The following is a 21,994-nucleotide window of genomic DNA, read 5'->3' on the forward strand; positions in this document are numbered from 1 at the left end:
CCTCTCCCCACCCCAGGGCATTCGAGGGCGAGGGGAAAAGGCGCCAAACCGTCATTGGACGTCCGAAGGAGGCGGAGCGTGCGCCCCTCCTCCTCCCTCCCCAGCCCCCGTCGCGCAGCGCCGGGAAGCCCGAAGCGGTGGGCGGGGCCGGCGAGCCTTGTGGGCGTGGCCGAAGAGGGGCCCTCCCTCCGTCCTCCAGCACCCCCCGCCGCCTATGGCCCCGGTAGCGGAAGTGGCTCTTGGAAAGGGAAGGCGTCGCTTCCGGGCGCTACTGGCGGAGGGGCTGTGGCGGAGGCGCCGGAGGGAAGGTGGCACTCGGGCCGAGCTCCCTCCGGCGGACCCGCCATGTGAGGAGACCCCGACGCCCTTCAGGTGAGGGAACGAAGGAAGGAAGGACGGCGGAGAGGCGCGGGCGGTGGGGGGGTGTCACCCTCTCGACTGTCCCATTTCCCCATGCCCGGAATCCTGAGAGCCCCTCAGCCCTAATGGGAGCAGGGAACGGGGAGGGGGGGGCGTCTTCTTCTCAGGCTGGAGCAGGAGGGGCTTTCTGTGTGTTTGGCGGGGGTGGGTGGGGGGAAAGCTTTCTTTCTTGGGAGTCTGCCTAGTTCGACCGGCGAAGTGGGGGTCTGCGTAGGAATCCCTCTCCTCACCCAGCCCCGCGAGCGTCTGGCAAAGCAGCCCGCCTTAATCGCCTCACTCCCCCCCACACACACGCGGAAAGGTTCGTGTCAGACCTGCCCACCGGGTTTGCTGCCTGTCGGTGAGGCCCCGTCTCAGGGAAGAGGTGTCCGAGGCACGAGCCCCGCTTTCTGTAGGAGGGTTGAGAACGCTCTGGGACAGGGGTGGTCAAACTGCGGCCCTCCAGATGGCCATGGACTACAATTCCCATGAGCCCCTGCCAGCTAACGCTGGCAGGGGCTCCTGGGAATTGTAGTCCATGGCCATCTGGAGGGCCGCAGTTTGACTACCCCGGCGAGGTTTCCTTGACAGCTCCACGGAGCAAGGGTGCTTCGTGCCAGCCCGGTGGCGGCCGAGCGGAAAGTGGAAGGAGCCGCGGGGAGAGCGAGGCTTAAAAGGGATGAAGCTGTGTGCGGTGGAAAAACACGCTCCGTTAGGGTTCGAAGAGGCGCGTGGGGTTTGCTTTGGGAAGGGTGGGTGTGGTATGTGAAATGCTCCGGGAGAGGCGCTGGGTCACTTGGCACGTGCCTTCTCGTGCAGAAGAGCCCAGATTTTGGAAGCGCTAGTCAAAAGGCGGACACAGCGTAGAGCCACTGCCGGAGGAAACAGTCCGGAGGGCCAGTGATCGGATTTTTTGTAAATTCGCGTTGTGCTTTTCTTTTGGTGGTTTAACGTTGAAATGTGAGGCGTTATTCATTTTTTCAACTTCTCTGCATATATGCATGTGTATATATGGTGCTTTGTAGACCTTGGGGGGCGGGGAAAGGGGCTTTCTTTCCACATTTGCAATTTTGATGTTGAGAGAGATGGCAGAGGAAGGCTGCTTTGTAGTTGTGGCACTTGGGGAGAAGGGATAGATGCAGAGAGTTCTAATTACTCGCATGTAAGTTGAATTTCTGTAGATGCTGAGGGATTGGGACAGCTAAGCAAATGGTTTTATTAAAGAAGTGGATTTTAGCGAAGGATTTGAAGAGAACACTCTACATGTGTACTCTGAGAGGCTGAAGTCTGCCTGTTATTTGCATCATCTGCCCTTTGTTCTACCTTCAAGTATGATGACTGTGGTGACTTGATGGAGCAGGAATGTGGTACTCTTTATTCATATATGCTCCATATTTTCAGCGTTCTTTGCTGTGTTCAAGACTGGTACTTACATTTAATTAAAACTTTGCTGAAAGGGATATGGAGGCTCCTTGGATTATAGCAGAAGCTTTATGTTTAGTGGAAGGAAGATTGTGCTGCTGAGTGGTGGTATTTGAAAAACTATTATTAGGGTAGTAGTGCCATTTAATAGGACCCAGTGCTCTCTCATGTGTGGGTTATGAAGGAAAGTTTGTATGAATGTGCTGTGTTACATGAAGGTCTCTTGTCTTGGGAGGCAAATGGGTGTTCTACCTCTCTGCAATCTGCTTTATCACACAGATCATTGCCATTTTTAAGACCCTTTTTGAGTGAAGGATATTGTAGTTGTTACCATAGCTTAGTGCCAGAGTACATACATTGTATGTAGAAAGCCCCAGGTTCAGTCCCTCTGGTCCAAGTTTACTTCATGAGTTTTATGGGGATTTGAACTGGGTATGTTTAGTTCTGATACAGCATTGTAACAACTATATCACCCTGTCTGTTAGTTAAAGGACCTTTGATAGCTGTAATAGATCCTAGTGGATAATTTGGATAACTTTTGCCAGCCAGAATGTACAATAGTGGGTTAAAGGGGGTTGTGCTCTGACTTTAGTATAAAGAGAGTCTTAACATAAAGATATTTATCAACCAGCGAGCTGCTAAAACTTTCTTAGCCCTGCCATGTGAAGGGGAGGGGAGCCCGGGCAGGGGCTGGGCCCGCCTTTCGGTCTGCGCCTGGGCAGGGGCATAGGCGGTGCCTAAATCTATCTAAGAACAATAGAACAAGAGTCCAGTGTCACCTTTAAGACCAACAAAGATTTATTAAAGACTCTGGTTTTATTGTGCTACTTGGGTTACTGTTACCTGTTACCCTGTGTTAATTGTATCCTTTCCTGTTTTCTGTAAACTGCCCTGAGCCTTCAGGGAGGGCGGTATATAAATATAATTAAGTAAGTAAGTAATTTCATATATTTATAGGGAGCAAATATTCAAGTAGACAGGCTGTAGCTTATTTTTTGTAACTTGCTGAAGAAGGGACATATTTTCTGGGTGCCATGATCTGTAGCTGTAGGGAAGAACAGCATTATTGTAGCTTGCTATTTCAAAAAGTAGTAAAGCACTTTTTTTCTCCCCAGGCCATTAATACATGATTAAAAGACCTAGTGAAGCTGTGCTCAAAAAGTGAGTGCTTCATTGTTTTTGGCTTCCCAAACCTGTTGGATGAAATATAACTTCATAGCTATTTGATTTTACTTCTGTATAGTACTCTGGTCTATGACCGCATTAAAATGATTGATTTATACTTTTGTGTTAGTATAGCTTTCTTTCTAGTAAAGGGAGGATGTTAACTGGGAATGGGGTAAAGGGTTGAGCATGTGAGTACCATGGGTAGATGTAAATCCCTGGGCAGAGCCTGCCAAATGAACTAAAAATGAGTCTGCAAGTCAGCTCTTGCCACAGTGCAATTAATTGTATTCCCATTGCTTGTGACCTCACAAATGCCCACTGAGATCTCTCGTGCTAAATCTGCCCTCCTGAAACATTTAGTCTATAATTTCATTTGGTGTACTTAGTGTTCATTTTGACCTGTGAAGTGGGAAGGAAGTTGAGGTAAAAATGAGCCAACCTGGTTTATAAATAGCAAATCTTTGAGAGCGCCTGTTGGGTTATTTTCATAAGGCTCCCTGAAGGTTTCCTGCATATTTATAGAAACCCAAAGTGTTCAGTGTACTTGTTTTTTGAATACATTGATTAGAACATTTGTCATTAACTTTGGTATTAACTATGGTACAGTTTCTTTGGATTGTAGTGTTTCATGATACAGTCCATGACCCAAATAATAACTATCTCTGCCATTAACAGGAGCTGGGAGGGGCCTGTGCAGTCAGTTTTGTTTGATGCTTTTCCTGATAAGGTTTTCCCTGCCATAGAGACGGTTCCTTTTGAACTGAATGTCCAGCACCAGTGGGAAGACTTTTCTGCTTACATGTACTTTTGTAAGCAGTTTGTAGCATATTGAAAAAAAACAGTTTACCCATGCACCCCTCTAGTCATTCATTTAGAACCAATTCTTACCTGCTCACAATGACTGAGCAAGTTGCTGTTTGCAAATTTGAATGGGGGGGGCATCTCTCTCAGTACTGATGTCTGAGTCTTCAATAATTGCTTTAATCTATAGACCATGTTTAGAAGTTGTGTTTACTGATTTTTAGAATACAGTTTCCTCAAACTATGTCAGAAGAGTATAGTCAAAACCAGGAGGCCTCTATCCATGGATGTTTTATTCACTAAGTGTATTTATTTCATATTGTCCCAATGAAGTCAATATGCACAGTTTGGGAAAGTGCAAGGCTCATTGTGGATGTGTGAGCATTTCTGTTCTTATAACAAACGTTGCTATGGTGAATGAGGTAGCCAGAATTCTGTGAGCTTAACAGTTCTGATCATTTGTACCTGCACCCACATAAGGCAAGGTGAGAGACTTGAAGCCAGGTGCCTTTGCTACCAGTTCCTGTGTTCACTGGGTGGCAGTGCAACAGCAGTCCTGACCCCTTTGCTGCATAGCTGCTTGTGTGATGATTTCCCCATGTCAACAGTTGCATGCAGAACCTGTTTGTGTGCTTCCCCCCTCCCTTCTGCTTCCCTTAGAGGTGGGTGAGTTGTGCCTCTTGACTCTTTGTAGGCAGTTGTTTACGTGGAGAGCTTTGGTTACACAGACAGTTTTATCTGACTAGTGGAGGGAAGGGTGCTTGCTATCCTTCTGCCATGTTCTGTTGGAGTTTTGCAATGTGTTCCAGGGAGATAAAAACTCACTGCTGTGTTGGAGTTCAAAATATAAATCTCAGCACTTTTTACAAGAGGACCCTTAACTCTGTGGGAGAGCACATCCTTTGCTTGTTGAAGGTTCAATTCCTGCCACCTCCAGTTAAAAGCAGGGCTGTTTACTGAGCTTAGCAAAGTCTGCACGAAATATTAGAGGCTGGTGCCAGCTGGAATAAACAGCATCTAGCTAGATGGATCAGTGACATGACTTGGTATAAAGTGGCTTCATGTATTTGTGTTCAGCTGCACTGGAAATCCGAATTAGATTGCAAGAAACCAAAATATGACGTACTTTGGTCTACTTAAGCCAGTTCTGGCGGCCCGGGATGAGTTTGCCTTCATCACCATAGATGGGAGAACTGTCTTATTCTAAGAATGAGTTCATACAGCCAGGAATTTGTTTTTGTCATTTTCGCCTCCCAGATTTCTTTCCCAAAATGAGAGTAACCCAGACTGGCAGCTTAATGCCTTCCAGTGGTAACGAGCAAGATGTGATAAATGTCATGAGTGAACTTAAACTAAGGAATCTTGAGAATTTTGCTTGTGCATGGGAATAACTGTAGTGAAACATTTAGCTCTAGCAAGGGAGAGATGCAAGGGACTGGGAACCACACACACGCAGATTAGATGCAGGTGTCCATTCAGATAGGCATCTTGTGTGTTTTGTGCCATATGGGTCAGGATGGGCTTTCTTAGGTCTCTGAGTATCCAAAAGTGCATTGCATGCAGCTCTTCTTGGATTAGGTTTGGCCCTGGAAAGCTGTGCCTGGTATCTATCTCAAAAATGGACAAAAATGCTGTTAGCTTCACTAGTCCGTTTTTGTTTTTTTTTACGCTACACACAAACATGCATAGATGAAGCTGCATGGTGTATTAGGACAACTACAAAGTCACACAATAGTTATCTGGCTTTTACATTTAATGGAATTCTTCAGAGAGGATGTTAGGGGGTGGTGGTGGTGATGGTGGTGATGGGGAGATGTTGCTAGTGAAGGCCACGGAGGCCAGTCTGCAGTATATGAGTATGTTAAGAGGGGTGGTAAAAGAGCCTCTTGAATTGCCATGGGAAGAGAATCACATGCTGCAGATAGGCCTCTGACATGTTCTGTACCAGCAGCTAACTACCCTTGCCAGGTTGGGTTTTTTGGCCAATTTCCTGCCAAGAGTTTCATGATATCCCAAAGCTTATTAACGTTTTTTCATCTCTATGAAATGGGTATCTAACATTCTCAAATCCAGTATTCATCGATATAGTGTTAAAATTTAAAGAGCCCCAGATTTTCTGAGATTGATTTGAAAACAGATAATATCTCTATTTTAAATGGAGAACAGTTAAGAGTGATTTGCCTTTTTTACACCTTTTGAAGCCCATTACAAATTAAAATGAGATAATTATTTTATCTTCCAATTATCTAGGCTGTAAGGCTGGAAACCCATAACTATCTTGACTCTCAGGAGAGGTTTCCTCTTAATTCACTGGCTAAAAATTGACTCTTGCAGAGTTTCTATTACCGCAATCCAGGTTCTATAATACTGTTGAGCACTACTAGGAAATAATACCTTAATCCTTCATAGTTTAAATTTGTCTAGGAAATTATCTTTCTGGTCATGATAATTTTTGGAAATAAATTGACCATACTGATTTTGTTCTTAATATGCTTTCTGAATTGGAATAGAAACACCAGTATACGTAACTTTGAACTCATTGGAGGAAGTGTGGGATAAAAACGTACTAAATTGATACATATCTAATTGGGTAAAGTAGGGGTTGGCAGAAGGTGCACTGCTGGTGTGTTTACTGTGCTTCACCTTGAACCTGGTGGTTACTGGGTTTATTGTGAAAAGGGCTGTACTGGATCTCTATCTGGACTGGAAAGGCTCTTTTTAACCAGCTGTGTTCATGATTAGGATCACTTAACACCTTTTCTTTCAAATAGGCATGTGCAAGTGAACCTGCAGGTGATAAATTTAAGAGGGAGGGGTGTTTTTTGTTTTTTGTAAATTTAATGTCAATACACACACAATACCTTTATTGGCATAAAGCAGATTAGCAAAATGAACAGAGATAGTCAGGATACATGAAGCAGTTTAAGCTTAAAAACTGAAGACAAAAATTCAGCCGTAATAAAGGTGACATTGGCATCCTTGTCGCTCAACAAAAATTGGCAGATCGGGTCTTTTGAATGATTTCTCCATTTGGGTATAAGAGGTATAACGTGCCTTCACCAGACAATAAACAAGGGACAATCCAGTAAGATATGTTGCATGGTGTCAGGAGTGTTTAATTCACAGGGACATAGTCTATTTTCGAAAGGAATCTTGGCAAATCTCCCTTGTAATACTTTGGATGGAAAGGCATTGAGCCACGCAAGTGAAAATGCTCTGCGATAAAGGGGATTTGCCAAGTTATAGAAATAAGCTGGCATTATCCCATGCTTCACTTGGAGACCAAGAGCACAGGGAGAGCAAATTGCCGGGACAGTAGGATGGACTTTTTGGAATTCCTGATCGAGGAGACTTTGTTTAATTTGGCGCATAATGGAAGATTCATTCAGAGATTTTCTTCAGATTCAAATGAGTTAGCCGTGTTGGTCTGAAGTAGCACCTTTAAGACCAACAAAGATTTAATCAAGGCATGAGCTTTCGAGTGCAAGCACCCTTCGTCAGACTATGATCTTCTTACATGACAGGGAATATATAGCAAAAATCAGTTCTGTTACATCTGTGTCACAACCAGATACGGCCAATGATAATCCTTTGTCAAAACAGCCAATGAATCCCCTAGAATTCAGTGTACTTTACAGAGAGAAACCAAAGTGTTGCTGGTATTCCCTGTCATGTAAGAAGATCATAGTCTGATGAAGAGTGCTTGCACTCGAAAGCTCACGCCTTGATTAAATATTTGTTGGTTTTAAAGGTGCTACTGGACTCTGATTTTATTGTGTTTCTTCAGATTGTAAACCTTGAATCCTTCCCTTCTGTCGCATTATATGTAAAGTGGGATGTATGGTATCTAGTGGGGCCCTCTGAGTTCAACTGGAGGCAAGCCGTGTTGCGGGGTTGTATTTAAAATATGATGTAAACAGCCGTGAGCCGGATTATCTTCTCTTTCCACAGATCTTTACACATTCTATGTTTAATTTATTTCCCACCAATCTGGTCCTTTTGTAGCTAGCTATCTCTGGAGTGTATGATCTAATCCAGGCTTTCTCAATCAGGGTTTCTTGTCAGCCCTGAAAAGGGTTTCCTGAATGGGTGAGTCTTAATTAATTTTTAAAAAAATTGTTAAACATATATGATCATATATGGTCATGTCGACCCACCCTCCCCTCCTCAAGCAGCCAATGATGAGCCTGGAAGGGGTGGGAAGGTGCTTCCCAACCATATTCTGCATGATGGTAGAGGACAGGAAGGCCTGGAAGATCATTGTCCATGGGGTCGCGATGGGTCGGACATGACTTCCCACCTAACAACAACAAAGCTTTGTTCATTTTTGAGGTTTTCTTACACTGGCATAAAAATATTTCTCTATTATTATTATTGATTACATTTATACCTTGCCCTTCCATTGAGGCTCAGGGTGGCTTACAAAGGGTTAAAATACATACATGCCATTAATATTAGTTTTTTAAATATTAAAATGTAATTATGTAATATACCATAACTAAGTTATTGATTCTGATTTTGTATTATTATTTTTAACTGGGCTGGGTTGTTTATGTAAATTTCACTTTTTGAACAATTGTCTCCAAAAGTAGCCCTGCCGTCAAGGAGAAACAGGGTCAGTCTGATATGGACACAAAGGAAGCAACCATTTATATTCACAGGTACTCAAGCTAGTTGTGATGGAGACTATGATAATGACTTTTCTGTGGCTTTTTGATGGTAAAAAACAGAGCATCTTTCCTCTCATAGAGTATCATTATTGTTTCTTCCTATAGCATTGCATGGATTACAGAATGAATACAAATCCTACAGATAAAGCACGCCTATTAAGTGTATTCATGTAAAATGAGCGAGTGATTTACATATGTTATTCTGGCTGCAGAATTTGCATTTTCAAGCTCACCAATTCAAAAACCCCTAATGTCTGCTTTTATAGCTAACACAAATAATTCTGGTTTTAATCCATCCTTTGTTCAACTGTTGTATACCTGTGGGGATCTCATACACATGCTTTTAATTCCTAGGCAACCAGATAGCTTTGATATCACATGGTATGGAGCGGGCAGTAGTTAATATGGAAGACAGTAGATATGCTTCATTTTTCTAAACCTGTTTCACTTGCTTTCTGGAATTCTGTCCGTGTCTTGGATTGTGTTTCTGTGGTCAGCCATTTAACGATTTATGTTTTCAGGAGTCAAGTTTAGCGATGCCTTCCACAATGGAGAAACATGAATGTCATTTTACTGCTCTGCTCTTTCCTCAGGAGATCCAGTTTAGACCCAAACAGCTGAATTGTTTCATTATGGTCAACCAAAATTTGAGAGTCTCTTTTATAGTTGGCAGTGTAGGCTTTGCAACACTAGCTTTACAGCTCCTTAGACACTGAATGCAATAGAAAAGGCATTTCTGAGACCTAGTGAATCAAGTTGACAAGGCAGCAGCACTGTCCTTCCTCCCTGGAAGCTTTTATTGTAATAGGCATTTGCCTCTTGCTGTAGTTTTTAATTTTTTTCCTGTCATGCAATATAATAAAAAGCTTTTTGCGTTTTTCCAGTTCCTGAGAAATAAAGCACGAAATAATGTAAAGATAATGGCTGCTTTGCCAGAAAAAGAGAAAACCCCAAAGCATAGCAATATATCCTTTTTGAAGCCTTAATGCACATTTTGCAACTTATGGTTGTGGGGCAGCATGCTTGCACAACTGATTATAACCCATAGAGCCGAATTCAGCCTGCTGGCTATGTGGGGCAGCCCATCTGGGGATTGATAACCACCTATACTAGCTGCCTGCCTGGCAGTGCAAAAAGGAGTCAGCAAGCACTTATCCAGCTGCTTTTTATGGCCAGTATACAACTTTATGGGCTATGAGCTGTTAATTCTGTAACACAGAGCCAGTTTGGTATAGTGAGTAGGAGTGCAGACTTCTAATCTGGCATGCTGGGTTCGATTCTGCACTCCCCCACATGCAGCCAGCTGGGTAACCTTGGGCTTGCCACGGCACTGATAAAACTGTTCAGACCGAGCAGGAATATCTGGGCTTTGTCAGCCTCACCCACCCCACAGGGTGTCTGTTGTGGGGAGAGGAAAGGGAAGGCGACTGTAAGCCGCTTTGAGACCCCTTCGGGTAGAGAAGAGCGGCATATAAGAACCAACCTTCTTATAATGTGTGAATGCTTGGGTTTAATATTCATCACCTTGCCACTGGCAGGTGCAGTTTTTAGTCAAACCCCCCGAGCACAACATGGACAGAAGTCTTCTCCTGACCCTCAGGAAAGACAGGGGCTCCTCCTTGTACTGCCTTTCCAAGTGCTTGGAAAACTTTGAAAAATCTCACTGGTTTCTGAGTGTCTCAGAGGCTCAAAGCTACAGTGATGAGTTCACTCCCCTGCTACAGTTCAGATGTATGGACAAGGGGCAGTTGCTTTTGGCCTGAGATACGGCATCAGCCACGATGCCTCCCTCTGGTGGAGGACATGAGGTTACAGAAAGCACAGTTTTTGGCTGGCTGGTTATGCCAACAGTGAGTGGTAGGAACTCTGTTTATCATAAACCCTTTAACTTTCATTTCACCTCCTTGCATCTAATGTCCTTAAGTGGACCCCAAGATTTCCTCCTGCTGATGGATTCCCCTCTTGTGTTAGTTACTTGACATCATGTCATATAGCCATATTGGTAGTCCCCCTTGTTAAATAAAAAAAACCCACCTCACAGGGCCATCCAGAGGTAAGATGTAGGCTTGAAAGGAGATACAAATGGTTTAAAAACCCAAATAGCAAGCTTTCCCCAAAAGTCAAAGCTGTCTGTGCATTTCCCTACCCCATTTTCATGGCATGCTGGGCTGCTGTAGCCTGCCTTTCCCATCCTGTTTTGTCATGCCAACAAGGCTGCAGAGGTAAACCTGCAGACAAAATGGGGGGAGAGAGAAACGGGTGTGTGGAAGGAAGATTGAGTGTGGGCAAACAGAGCTGGAGTGAGAGAAAGGGGGCTAGTAAATGGAGTTTCCCTTCTCCCAAAAATCATTGCCAGTCTCCTCTTAATGGATTATAGTAAATAGTTATAATGACAGTAACTAAATGGTGACATCAGCAATCACTTTTGAGGATGAATAGAATAGGTTCAGGCATTTCTTTTTCACTTAAGGAGATTCTCTAAGAAAACAATTGAGAAACCCAACCTTAGAACCACAAAAGGAAGGAACTTCAGTGTGTTGCAAGCTTCTGTAATATTACATTACATACTTATTTTCATCAGCAGTACTAAGTGCATTGTCTTTTCTTTTGCATAGCCAATTTTTTTATTCATAGTTTTTTGGAGGTCCTATTGAATAGTTTAACTGGCAAGTCATTAGGATAAGCATTGGGGTACTTGATCAATACAAGCATTAGTGACTGAGCGAGACAATCACATTGAGAATTGTATTTCCACAGATTTTTCACTGACTTAATAGCAGCCTACAATGCTGCCAGTTATTATAAGATCAGCACATGCAACACTAAACCAGCATATATCTCACATCATTTTCAAATGTTGTACCCTTTTAAGATGCATGAAAAAGTGAGAGACTCGCTGCTTGTAAAAGAGTTGCCTAGCATTTTTGTTCTCATCAACGTGCAGATCATATGCAGTGTAAATTTAAAATTAAATTAGCATGTGTGGCAACAAACTGCTTACCATTTTAAAAATAGCTTTGTTCATTTTAGGTTCCTGTCTTAAGTCCTGTGTTTGTGCCATTTACAGGTTACAGTTGACACCAGAAGACATGGACAGCGGCAGTTTCATCCACTTTGATGTTCCGGAATACAGCAGCACCGTACTGAGCCAGCTGAATGAGCTTCGCCTGCAGGGGAAGCTATGTGATATCATTGTGCATATCCAGGGTCAGCCATTCAGAGCCCACAAAGCTGTTCTAGCCGCCAGTTCTCCATATTTTCGTGACCATTCAGCATTAAGTACCATGAGTGGCCTGTCGATATCCGTTATTAAAAACCCCAGCGTCTTTGAACAGTTGCTTTCGTTTTGTTACACTGGAAGGATGTCCTTGCAGCTAAAGGATGTCGTTAGTTTTTTAACTGCGGCTAGCTTTCTCCAGATGCAATGTGTCATTGATAAGTGCACGCAGATTCTCGAAAGCATCCATTCGAAGATCAGTGTCGGTGAAGTGGACTCTGTCACCGTTGGTGCTGAAGATACTGCAGAAAACCACAATGGGGTTAAAGACGGCAGCTACTTTGCCAATCCAGTTGAAATCTCTCCTCCATATTGTTCTCAGGTGCGGCAGTCAACATCAGGCAGCGATCTAAGGATGGAAACTACTCCAGCCAAGGTTCTCCGTAGCCGTCTGCAAGAAGAAGGCCAATCAGATCGCGGAAGTAGCGGAAGTGTTTCGGAGTATGAAGTTCAGATTGAAGGGGATAATGATCAAGGGGACTTGGTAGTAAGAGAGAGTCAAGCTGCTGAGGTGAAAGTTAAAATGGAAAAATCTGACCAGCCAAGTTGCTCAGATAGCTCTTCACTTGGGGATGATGGGTACCACACTGAAATGGTAGATGGGGAGCAAGTAGTGGCCGTCAACATTGGCTCCTATGGCTCTGTATTGCAGAATGCTTATTCATATTCCCATGGGGCACCCCAGTCTGCTGGTGTATTTGAGGGCTTTGGCAGCCTCAGAAACTCAAGCTCATCGAGGTCCATGCTGGGCTCTTTCCGAGGTCGTGGGCGTCAGAAACGGGTATCTGCTAGTCACTTGCACAGTGACGTTCCAGGTCTGATGCAGGGAGCCGATGGTGAATCTGCAGGAAGTCATCTTGGCTATGAAAGCAGTCCACGGGAAAGGAATTCGAGAGGTCACTTGTATGCGTACAGTGAAAGGTTAATCTGTATATACTGTGGGAAGTCCTTCAATCAGAAAGGGAGCCTCGACCGACACATGAGGTTACACATGGGAATAACCCCCTTTGTGTGCAAGTACTGTGGGAAGAAGTACACGCGCAAGGACCAGCTTGAATACCATATCCGTGGTCACACAGATGACAAACCTTTCCGCTGCGAGGTCTGTGGAAAGTGCTTTCCTTTTCAAGGAACTCTGAATCAGCACCTGCGAAAGAATCATCCTGGCGCAGCAGAAGTAAGAAGCAGAATAGAGTCCCCAGAAAGAACAGAAGCTTATATGGAACAGAGAGATGATGATGCGTCAGCCTCCGAAACTTTGGATTACAGCATGGACATGCACACGTCTGATTAAAAGGCTGTGTCTCTCCATGCATCCCAAACAAAGCACATTGATCAATGCATTTCCTTTTTCTTGCTTTGATAACTTTCATAAAAGGTATAGCAGCATTTTAGCTTTTCCTCATTTTACAAATCTTGTCACCATTGTTACTGGGTAGAAGGCTGCTGTTTCGTTTTCCCATTGCTTTGAAGGAAGAAAGGCTAGATTTATTCCTTGGTGGTATTGGTGGGGGGAAGGTCAGATGTTACAGAAGCAATGCCTTTGAGGTGGGGATGGGATTCCAACAGTGAAAGATTGGGTGGTGGGGAGAGAGAAAGAGATGGCAGGCTGATACACCCGGGGGGGGGGGGGTGTGCGTCTTCTCATGTTGTGCTTTGCGCAGCCCAGTCCTATGCATGTTTACTTAAAAGTAAATCCCACTGAATTCAATGTGACTGACTCCCAGGTTGTGTGCTAGGATTGCAGCCTTAACCAAACATGTTACATAGGAGCATGGAAATGCCTCCTAGAGTCCCATCCATGTGTCATATTGAGTTGTGTGGCAGGGGGATTGTTGTTTTTTTCCTTTTTGTAATAACTATTTTGATAGCTTTTGAATTTTATATAATAATAATATATATTATATATAAACTTATAAACTATATAAATGTTCACTTTTCCTCTTCTGGTTGGGGGTGAATGTATGAGTATCTCAAAATGGGGGTGGCCAACTCTCTCTCTTCTCCTTCCCCCTGGCTTTCCTCTATTTAGGATTTTTGCTGAATTTTTCTGGGTTTTTCTGTCACAAAACTTTGGACATTTTCCACATTCTATTATTGTGTTCAAAAGTGAGCAAAGTGTATTGTTTAGATACCTCTGCTCCAATAGCGTATACAAACCAAATGCCGTAACCATTATTAACTTACAGAATGCGGATTGTTTGTCTTTTTTGTCTAGCAGGGGAAGCCAAACGGTGACTCTCCAGATGTCCATGGGCTGCAATTACCATGAGCCCCTGCCAGTGCTGGCAGGGGCTCATGGTAATTGTACTCTGTGGCCCCTGGAGAATCACAATTTGGCCACCCTATATAAATCAGACAATGTATGGTGCTGACCCTTTTTTGATATAGACATTTATATTAGCCAACCCAAAAGTAGCATTGTGTTTTTAACTGTTTTTACTGCCCTCAGAATCTACCTTCATCTTGTACTGTAGAAACATACCAGGTAAACCAAACTTAACACGTATTCAGAGTAACTAAGGTTGGTTTAATAATATTTTCTAGGGATGTTGTAGTTGAATCTACAGTATTTCAGAACAGTGTTTTAACAGGTCTCTTTCAGAGAGCTCTCTTCAGGTGCAGCGTAACTTCCTATTTACCATTTTTAAGTGAAACTGACGCACTTGTTTTTACTTTTTTGTAATAATGCTAATATGGGGAAAATGAGCAATATGTCTAATGGTATTAGAGGGGATTTTTTTGCTTCCCCACAGTTTCAGTGGCTACTCAGTATTTTTTTCATAATGAGCCACTAACAAAAGTTTTCACAAATTTGTAAGAGCCCCCCCTATCCCCAGTGCTTGATTTTTTTTTCAAAAAAAGAATATGGTGCTAATTTTTTTGCTTAGTATAGCATTCTTTAAAATGTGCAACCTAACAGTGGTAAAATCATAAATTTTTCAAGTTAAGCTTTTTTATTTTCCTGAAACAGACCTCAAAAGTGTGAGCTGGCAAGCATTACTGTATCAAAAATCCTACCAAATACGCATATTATGGCTTAGATTGGGGGAAGTCAAACTGCGGCCCTCCAGATGTCCATGGACTACAATTCCCATGAGCCCCTGCCAGCATTTGCTGGCAGGGGCTCATGGGAATTGTAGTCCATGGACATCTGGAGGGCCGCAGTTTGACAACGCTTTTCATTGGCAGAAGGCATGTCTGTTGGGCAGGAGAAGGATGTTATTCTAACCCCCCCCTCCCCCATGGAGGCTCTTCCGTCATCTCCATGTTATTCTGGGCAACTGTTTGCCCCCAGAAAGCATGAATTTTGGAAGGCACAGCAGGCCGCAGTGGTAGTGGGGAAGCTAGAAAGTTCACTCCTGTGAATGCCACTCGGCTCATACTAAACAGCATCCAGGCTTATGTATTTTATTATCCGTTCAGTTTATAAGCATAAGATGATGCTTAGATATATATTAGGCTTAGCAGAATGAGATGTTTTTTTTTGTCTGGTGTAGTTACCTTTGCTCAGGGAGAGGGATTGCTCCCCTCCATCTCTGACACACTTAGTCCGTTTCTGCATCACTACACTGCTCAGACTGGGAGCAGTGCAGAAATTCAGAACGGAGAGGAGGCTAGTGTAAGCAAAGGCCTGAGTGGGAGGTGGCCTGAGAGCCAGTGTGCTTGCTTGGCTGGTGGCTATGAGTAAGGGTGCCCTGGGCTGGGTGGGCCTGTTGGTTGAGACCTCAGATTTCTTTTGCAGGTGCTTTGAGCTACAGGTAGCAGCATGCTCTTACTACCCAACCGGGCGCTTCCTTTTGTAGACACAAAACAGAATAGAATAAATGAATGCTGCACAGGGATATAATTGTACCTGTGCTGATCAATATTTTGAGAGTGTGGGTGTTTTGCTGACTTCCATGAGGTTTATTTGTATGTTTTTAATGTGATGACTCTTGAATCTGAGCCTCTTCTTTTAATTCTTATGATTCCCAACTTGAAGTTTTAATCTGATAAGAAATGTGTTGTTTTTTTCCTTTTTGAAGTGTAATTGTCTCTCCAGTTCTCATTCTGCTGAAGCTGCTTATATATTTAAGGGATATTCTAGAGTAAACACTGAAAACACAGCTGCAATGGCTGATATATAATAACTGGGACTTGTGAAAAATCAATGTATCAAATAGTACAGTAGGAGTGCAAGCAACTTGCCACCCCCTTCCAACTAGGAGGTTTTCCTCTTCCAAGTTATTGGTAAAGAATTAAGTTTACTGCCTTATAGTGGTTTTGAGGGCTTACAGCTTTGTATGAGATTTTCATGATTATGAGCATCACAGAACATAGATGTGCAGTATTTTTAGCCTAAGTTTTTCATTACTGTTATGAAAGCTAGTAATAAGGATTAACCCTACTGCAAATTATGGTGAATCAGGTCTGCTCCATAAATGGGGCCTTAACATAAACTGGGTACGTAATCAGCCCTTTCCTTCTAAAGCTGCCTAAGAGATTCCTTCCCCTGCTTCTCCTCAAGCAACACACACATAAGAATTAGTTTCTATTACTAGAAGCTAAGACTGGGATCCAATGGGCTGTGTACAGCTCTCCTTCCTCTTCCCCCCACCCAGCCTCTCCCAAAGGTCAGGAATTTTCTGGAGTGGCATGCAATGTCTGTGTGTGTGTGTGGGGGGGGGTTGAAAAACACAGAGAACATCAGTGCGTTTGCCAGTGCTTTCCACTTGCACATCCAACTCCTTTGGCACTCTGAGTGTTTATGCGCTCCAAAGGGAGGTTTACATCTCTGTACATTTACCCTCTCAATACAAGCCTGTGAGTTATCAGTTTAATAGAACTTTTTTGCTGAAGTAATGAAGTAGATTTGATTGCATTTTGGAAGACCCGCTAACAAAAGGCCAGCCATGCAGAGTTACATTTTTACCCTTTGCCATGAACCTATGCTGTGGTGCCTTTGTAAACCATTTGGCTTACTCCAGAGTAGTTAAGGAAAGATGGGAAAGGCAGTTAACTTTGTTTCCTGACTTTTGTTCCTGTGTCAGTCTTAAACATTATTTTAAATATATAGTTATTTTGACTGTAAGCTTGTTTGAGCTGGTTTGAGTTTACCAAAGAGTGACTTATCCAAAATTATACATAATTTTTGATTGTACAGGTTTCAGGTTCAAAACATTGGGTGGGACTGTTAATGTGCTAGGAGTTATCTTCCCCAACAATACTCTAATTTACGAGATTTCTGAATACTTTGTACTCACTTGTGTCAATATGTTTGTTCTTTCCCACTGCCTGGTGGGGTTAAGAATTATCAAGCCATAATATAGTACTGTAAAGAACACAAAGCTTTGCAGGATGTTTAGGCCAGCTTTCAGGGGGTCTGGTCTTAAGAAAGTTTGCATGCTTATGTTCCGTGGTTTTTGCTGTGAGGCTTAAGAATCCCTAAGGGATGGCCCACACCAGATATTTTCCTGTATTTACCACCTATCCCTGTCCTTGTAGCCTCACGGATAGTGTACGTTGCAAATTAGACAACCACAGGTAAGGGGTGGTACTGCAAAAACAGGCCTGTCATTGAATTGTGTATTTTCCTGCCTTCTGCTTCACAGTGTTGTCTGGTGTGGTAATGCATAATTTTACATAATCAAACAGGAAAATTCAAGACGGGGGATGCTATTTTAGACAGCAATTCTGTGTCTCCCTTAATGTGTAATTGAGCCCCTAATCAGCACTGGGTGTGGCTGCTGAAAAATGCGCTTTTGGATTGAAGGACTTGCTGCTGACTTTATTCATGGTTATCCATTTCACACATTATGGTTGTCTGTATGCACCTTCAGATGCTAGTGTATGGCTCGGGACTACTTCTGTGTGCAGCAAAATGTGTTGTGTGAATCAGCCTTTATAGCTGTAGAATTTTGCCCTAGAGTCCTTGGGTTGGATCCAGCGCGGAATTTTTGCTTGCGTTAAAGCTCTTGCTGAAGAGGAAATGCAAGAAAAAGACGGCTTTAGTTGTTTGCACTAAGTCAGACTTACTGTATTCCCACATGGCCTTTCCTCTTGCACAAGGTCTTGTGCTGCAAATTTCCAGGCACTATAATGTGCAGGGAGGAAAGTGATTGTTGTTGCACAAGCTCTTCTGCAAACCGAACTGTGCCAAGTCTGTTGATGTTTCCGCTTGCGCATCGCTGAATCCAAGCCCTTGTTCTCATCCACAACAGGACAGTCTGGCAGACAATGAACTTCAGATCTGGCAGCATCAGCTAAACTGTGCCTTGTCACATGATGGTACCCTATTACCATGGAACTAGGTTCTTATCCGTTTGAAGGTCATATCTCATGTCTTCGAAGGTGCAAAGCATGCAGTGAATTGCTTAGGTGCTGTACAGTACTGGGATTGTACAGTTTTAGGGTATAGCAGAATTGTTAATACATTTCACTTACAATAAATTTAGAAGTTAAGAAAAATCAGTGATATATGAAACATTGGATTTAATATATGAACTCATACAGGTTGGTTCATAATTGAGTCTCTTAATCTACCTTTTAAAGCCACATATAGACAATGTGAAAAAAAACCAGTGACAGTGTCCTTTTTTTCTTCTCTAGATGTTTTAACCTATTTACAGACTGTGAAAAATAAAAATTTTATACTTTTTTGCTAATGTACGTGGTTTTAAGCAGCTGTTAATTTTTCCTAACCGATTTACCTTCCCTATAATTTCTATTGAAGTTGTAAATAGACTAAAAATGCTTTGTAAATAACTGTTCATTTTCTAGCAACGGAGCGCCTCACGGTTGGTTCTGTATTCAAGTGTGAATGCTTTTAAATGCAGAAAGGATACTGTCTGTTCACTGTTCGGCAGAATTTACTGTCAGCCAAAACTGGGGATGTTTATCCTAAAGGGAGAAAATTGTGAAGTTGCAACAGCCTCTTTCCAGTTCTTCTCTGATGCTTTGTCCTGAGCCGCTAGGGCAGGGGTAGTCAACCTGTGGTCCTCCAAATGTCCATGGACTACAATTCCCATGAGCCCCTGCCAGCAAATGCTGGCAGGGGCTCATGGGAATTGTAGTCCATGAACATCTGGAGGACCACAGGTTGACTACCCCTGCCCTAGGGCATGACAAATTATTAGAATTGATGTAGCTGGCTTGCAGTACAGTTCTGTGTAGTTATTCCAGTCCTAAGCCCAGTGAAATCAGGGGATTTAGGCTTGAATTAACTCTGCCTAGGATTGCACTGTTGATCTGCTAATCACAGGGAAGAAATTGGGTGCTTCAGGTTTGTGTGTACCCCTTCCTCTTCTGCTTTAACTTTGGTTGTGCGCCAACCTAACCAATTTAATCATGGTTCTTAATAAAATTTAACACTTGCCAAAGAACTGTTAGTTGAGCTGGTAACCTGGTTAGCCTTAACCATGGTTAAGTCTGGTGGAGGAGGGGAATAGTTCTGATTTCCAGTAGCGGCAAAGATCTGGCTTCCTGTGTATGCCTCAGCCAATATTGACACAGGCAGCAAGCCTTTGGGAGTGTGTTAAGGGCAGCACACAATCATGTGCATAATTGAGCACTTCTGACCAGAACTGAAATGTTAAAGAATCATTATAGAGGCAAACCGACTAAATTTATGTCCTGAAATCCTCTAATACAGCTGTTGTGAACTGACCTTGAGAAGGACTGGAAGGAATTTTTAAATCACGGACTGGGGTAACTGAGCTTTACCTTTTCCAACAAGTATCTTTGAAATGTCATTAGTTTACTGTGACTTCTTTGGTCATCATCTGAAAGGGTTTCATACAGACACCACTGAAAAGGGACTCAAATATGCAACACCTAATCTATTTTCTAAGGGAATATTACCCTTGAAATGGTGCTTTTAGAATGGTCAGGGTTATTTATTAAAATTTTATATATTTTAAAGTATTTGGGAATTGTGTAAATCATTTATATATATACATATATATATATAAAAAAATATATGAATCTATTTAGTTCATGAATTGTAAGCAACCGTAATAACTCAAACTGAACCCAAAGTTCAGTGAAGTCATTCAGAATGTTCAGAGTTTGACAGTCACGGCCCCTCTCTTTTGAGCACTCTGTGCTCTATCGCACTAAATCAGGGGTAGTCAAACTGCGGCCCTCCAGATGTCCATGGACTACAATTCCCATGAGCCCCTGCCAGCAAACGCTGGCAGGGGCTCATGGAAATTGTAGTCCATGGACATCTGGAGGGCCGCAGTTTGACTACCCCTGTGCTAAATTGCGGCTGAAACGTCATGCTTATTCAAGCTTAGGTAGGAGTGCTAAATAGGAGTTGGATCTGGTGAAAGGACCGTTCTGACCTCATGCAGAGCAGGGTCTCCACTTCAAGGCTCGGGCTGTAGTCTCTACAAACCATTGTTTTGAAAGGCACGGTCCATGTCTCTCGATGTGCTCCTATGGTTTTCCAAACTGCAACCTGCAGAACATGCATATTCCTCAAAAGATGTTGACCAAGAGGAAGATGCTTGCCATCACCAAGGCTGCATTTGGGGCATCACCATGAATTGTGTGTTTGAACCATGATTTGTGCCAGAGACTCTTAAATAGTCCTGTCAGGAGTCACACGTTTTGTGTGACTCCTCGTTTGTCTGATTCTTGCTTCCTCTCCTGGCAGCGCAGGCATCTTTGCTGCAGACGGTGCTTGTCAGTGAATTGATTTGCTCATTCAGCCCTCGCTGCCAATCACACTTGAAACAAACAAAGAGCCAGTGTGGTGTAGTGGTGATGAGTATTGAACAAGAATCTGGGAGATCCCACGTTCAGTTATGGGACTTTCTGGGTGACCTTGCCCCAGTCACTTTCTCTCAGCGTAACCTACCTCATGGGGCTGTTTGCGAGGATAAAATTGAGGAGCGTTGGGGGATCATGCCTCCCTGAGTTCCTTGAAGGAAGAGCAGGATAACTACTTGTAGATGAACAAATCGACTTTCATCTCTGCTGTTTCCTTTTTTGAATTGTTGGCAAAGATGTGTCTTGACTAACTGGGCTTGGTTCAATCCACTATTCCTCATGATATCCAAATGTAGCCTAATTTCCCTGTCAATCATTCAGCCACAGAGGGCAGTGTATTGGGTGCGAACCCCCACTCCGAGTATGCATGATCTGCAGGCCTGGCCTGTTTTGAACTATGAAAGCACAGCTAACCTAAAACATCCCCCAGAATACAGCAGACAGGACTTCTCTGCTGAGAAATTTACGGTGAGTGCTACTAAGCTTGGAAAGCCATTCATGTGTTTGGTTGTTGGCCTCTGGACTTTCAGAGGGCTTGTTTACACATCTTTTGATCAGAGAAACCTGGCTGATTTGCACGCTGTGACTGCATTTGCTTTACCAGGGGGGGGAAAGTATTTTGAAGTAAACGTCTCATTTATGGATAGCTTTTTGTATTCCTTCATAAATATTTGAACACTTTGAATGACTTACCTCAGTGTCAGTATCTTGCAATATTTAAACCGGTAACCTCACAAACTCCACACTTCATCACCATGTGAAGTAAATGAAGCTAGCTAAAGCGGATGCTGTTACGGCAACTAAGGAATGCCATTAAGGATTATTTTATAGCATGAACTATTTTAGAATATTTATTCAAATGATATTTTACTCTTGTACTCTTTTTTTTTTTTTAGAATTTTGTGACATGAATATTTCTGTGCTGCTTTTATTTTGTTCTGATGATGGATTTCTTGTTCCTCGCTTGTAAATTGCCTTTTTTATGGTATAAAGTCAATGGGAATTGCTGTTTCTAAATTAAAATGCTTCTGAAGCACACATGCTATCTCTGAATTCTGTTCTTTTGGGGTATGAAAGCTTCACTGAATTTCCGTCTCCCCTCTGTGCTCCACACTTCACTTTGGGGGGAGGGGGGAAATACCTATGAGCAAAAATCTTGCATGTTAACAGTTCAGTCTGTTAAAAGTGAGCAAAAGAGAGTTCCATCTTAGCTTTTTTTCTGATCTTGTAGGTGGTGTGTGGTTTGATTAGGGTAGCTTACTGGCATACTTCTTTACTCAGAATGGAATGGCATAAAAGCTGACCAGGAAATTGTCAACACTGACTTTTTTGATGCTTCAAACACAACATTTTCCCTGCATGACTAGAGCGTTTTCCAAGCAAAAATACACGCAAAACTGCATGTAGTTCACACGTGGCTTTTCCTATTTGCTGAGCATCAGCCCCATTCCTTTCTCATGCCACACACACAGCAATAAGGTGTCTGAACTGATATTCCAGC

At 42.9% G+C, this 21,994-nt stretch overlaps 1 protein-coding gene across 4 annotated transcripts; it reads left to right on the top strand.

Annotated features, from left to right (window-relative positions):
* The first annotated feature begins 228 nt into the window (after positions 1 to 228).
* ZBTB34 (zinc finger and BTB domain containing 34) lies at positions 229 to 21,531 on the top strand. Of its 4 annotated transcripts, XM_077304833.1 has the most exons (3): positions 240 to 372; positions 2,937 to 2,982; positions 11,527 to 21,531. In XM_077304833.1, the coding sequence occupies exons 2-3, from the start codon at positions 2,948 to 2,950 to the stop codon at positions 13,028 to 13,030; spliced, it is 1,539 nt and encodes a 512-aa protein (XP_077160948.1). In that variant the 5' UTR covers positions 240 to 372; positions 2,937 to 2,947; the 3' UTR covers positions 13,031 to 21,531. The 4 variants fall into 4 exon arrangements, with proteins under 4 accessions (XP_077160949.1, XP_077160948.1, XP_077160951.1 ...); XM_077304834.1 differs by lacking the exon at positions 2,937 to 2,982 and having other exon boundaries at positions 229 to 372; XM_077304836.1 differs by lacking the exons at positions 240 to 372; positions 2,937 to 2,982 and adding an exon at positions 4,241 to 4,274.
* The last annotated feature ends 463 nt before the right edge of the window (positions 21,532 to 21,994 follow it).

The sequence above is a fragment of the Paroedura picta genome, chromosome 12 (assembly GCF_049243985.1).
Source record: "Paroedura picta isolate Pp20150507F chromosome 12, Ppicta_v3.0, whole genome shotgun sequence".
Lineage (NCBI taxonomy): Eukaryota > Metazoa > Chordata > Lepidosauria > Squamata > Gekkonidae > Paroedura > Paroedura picta.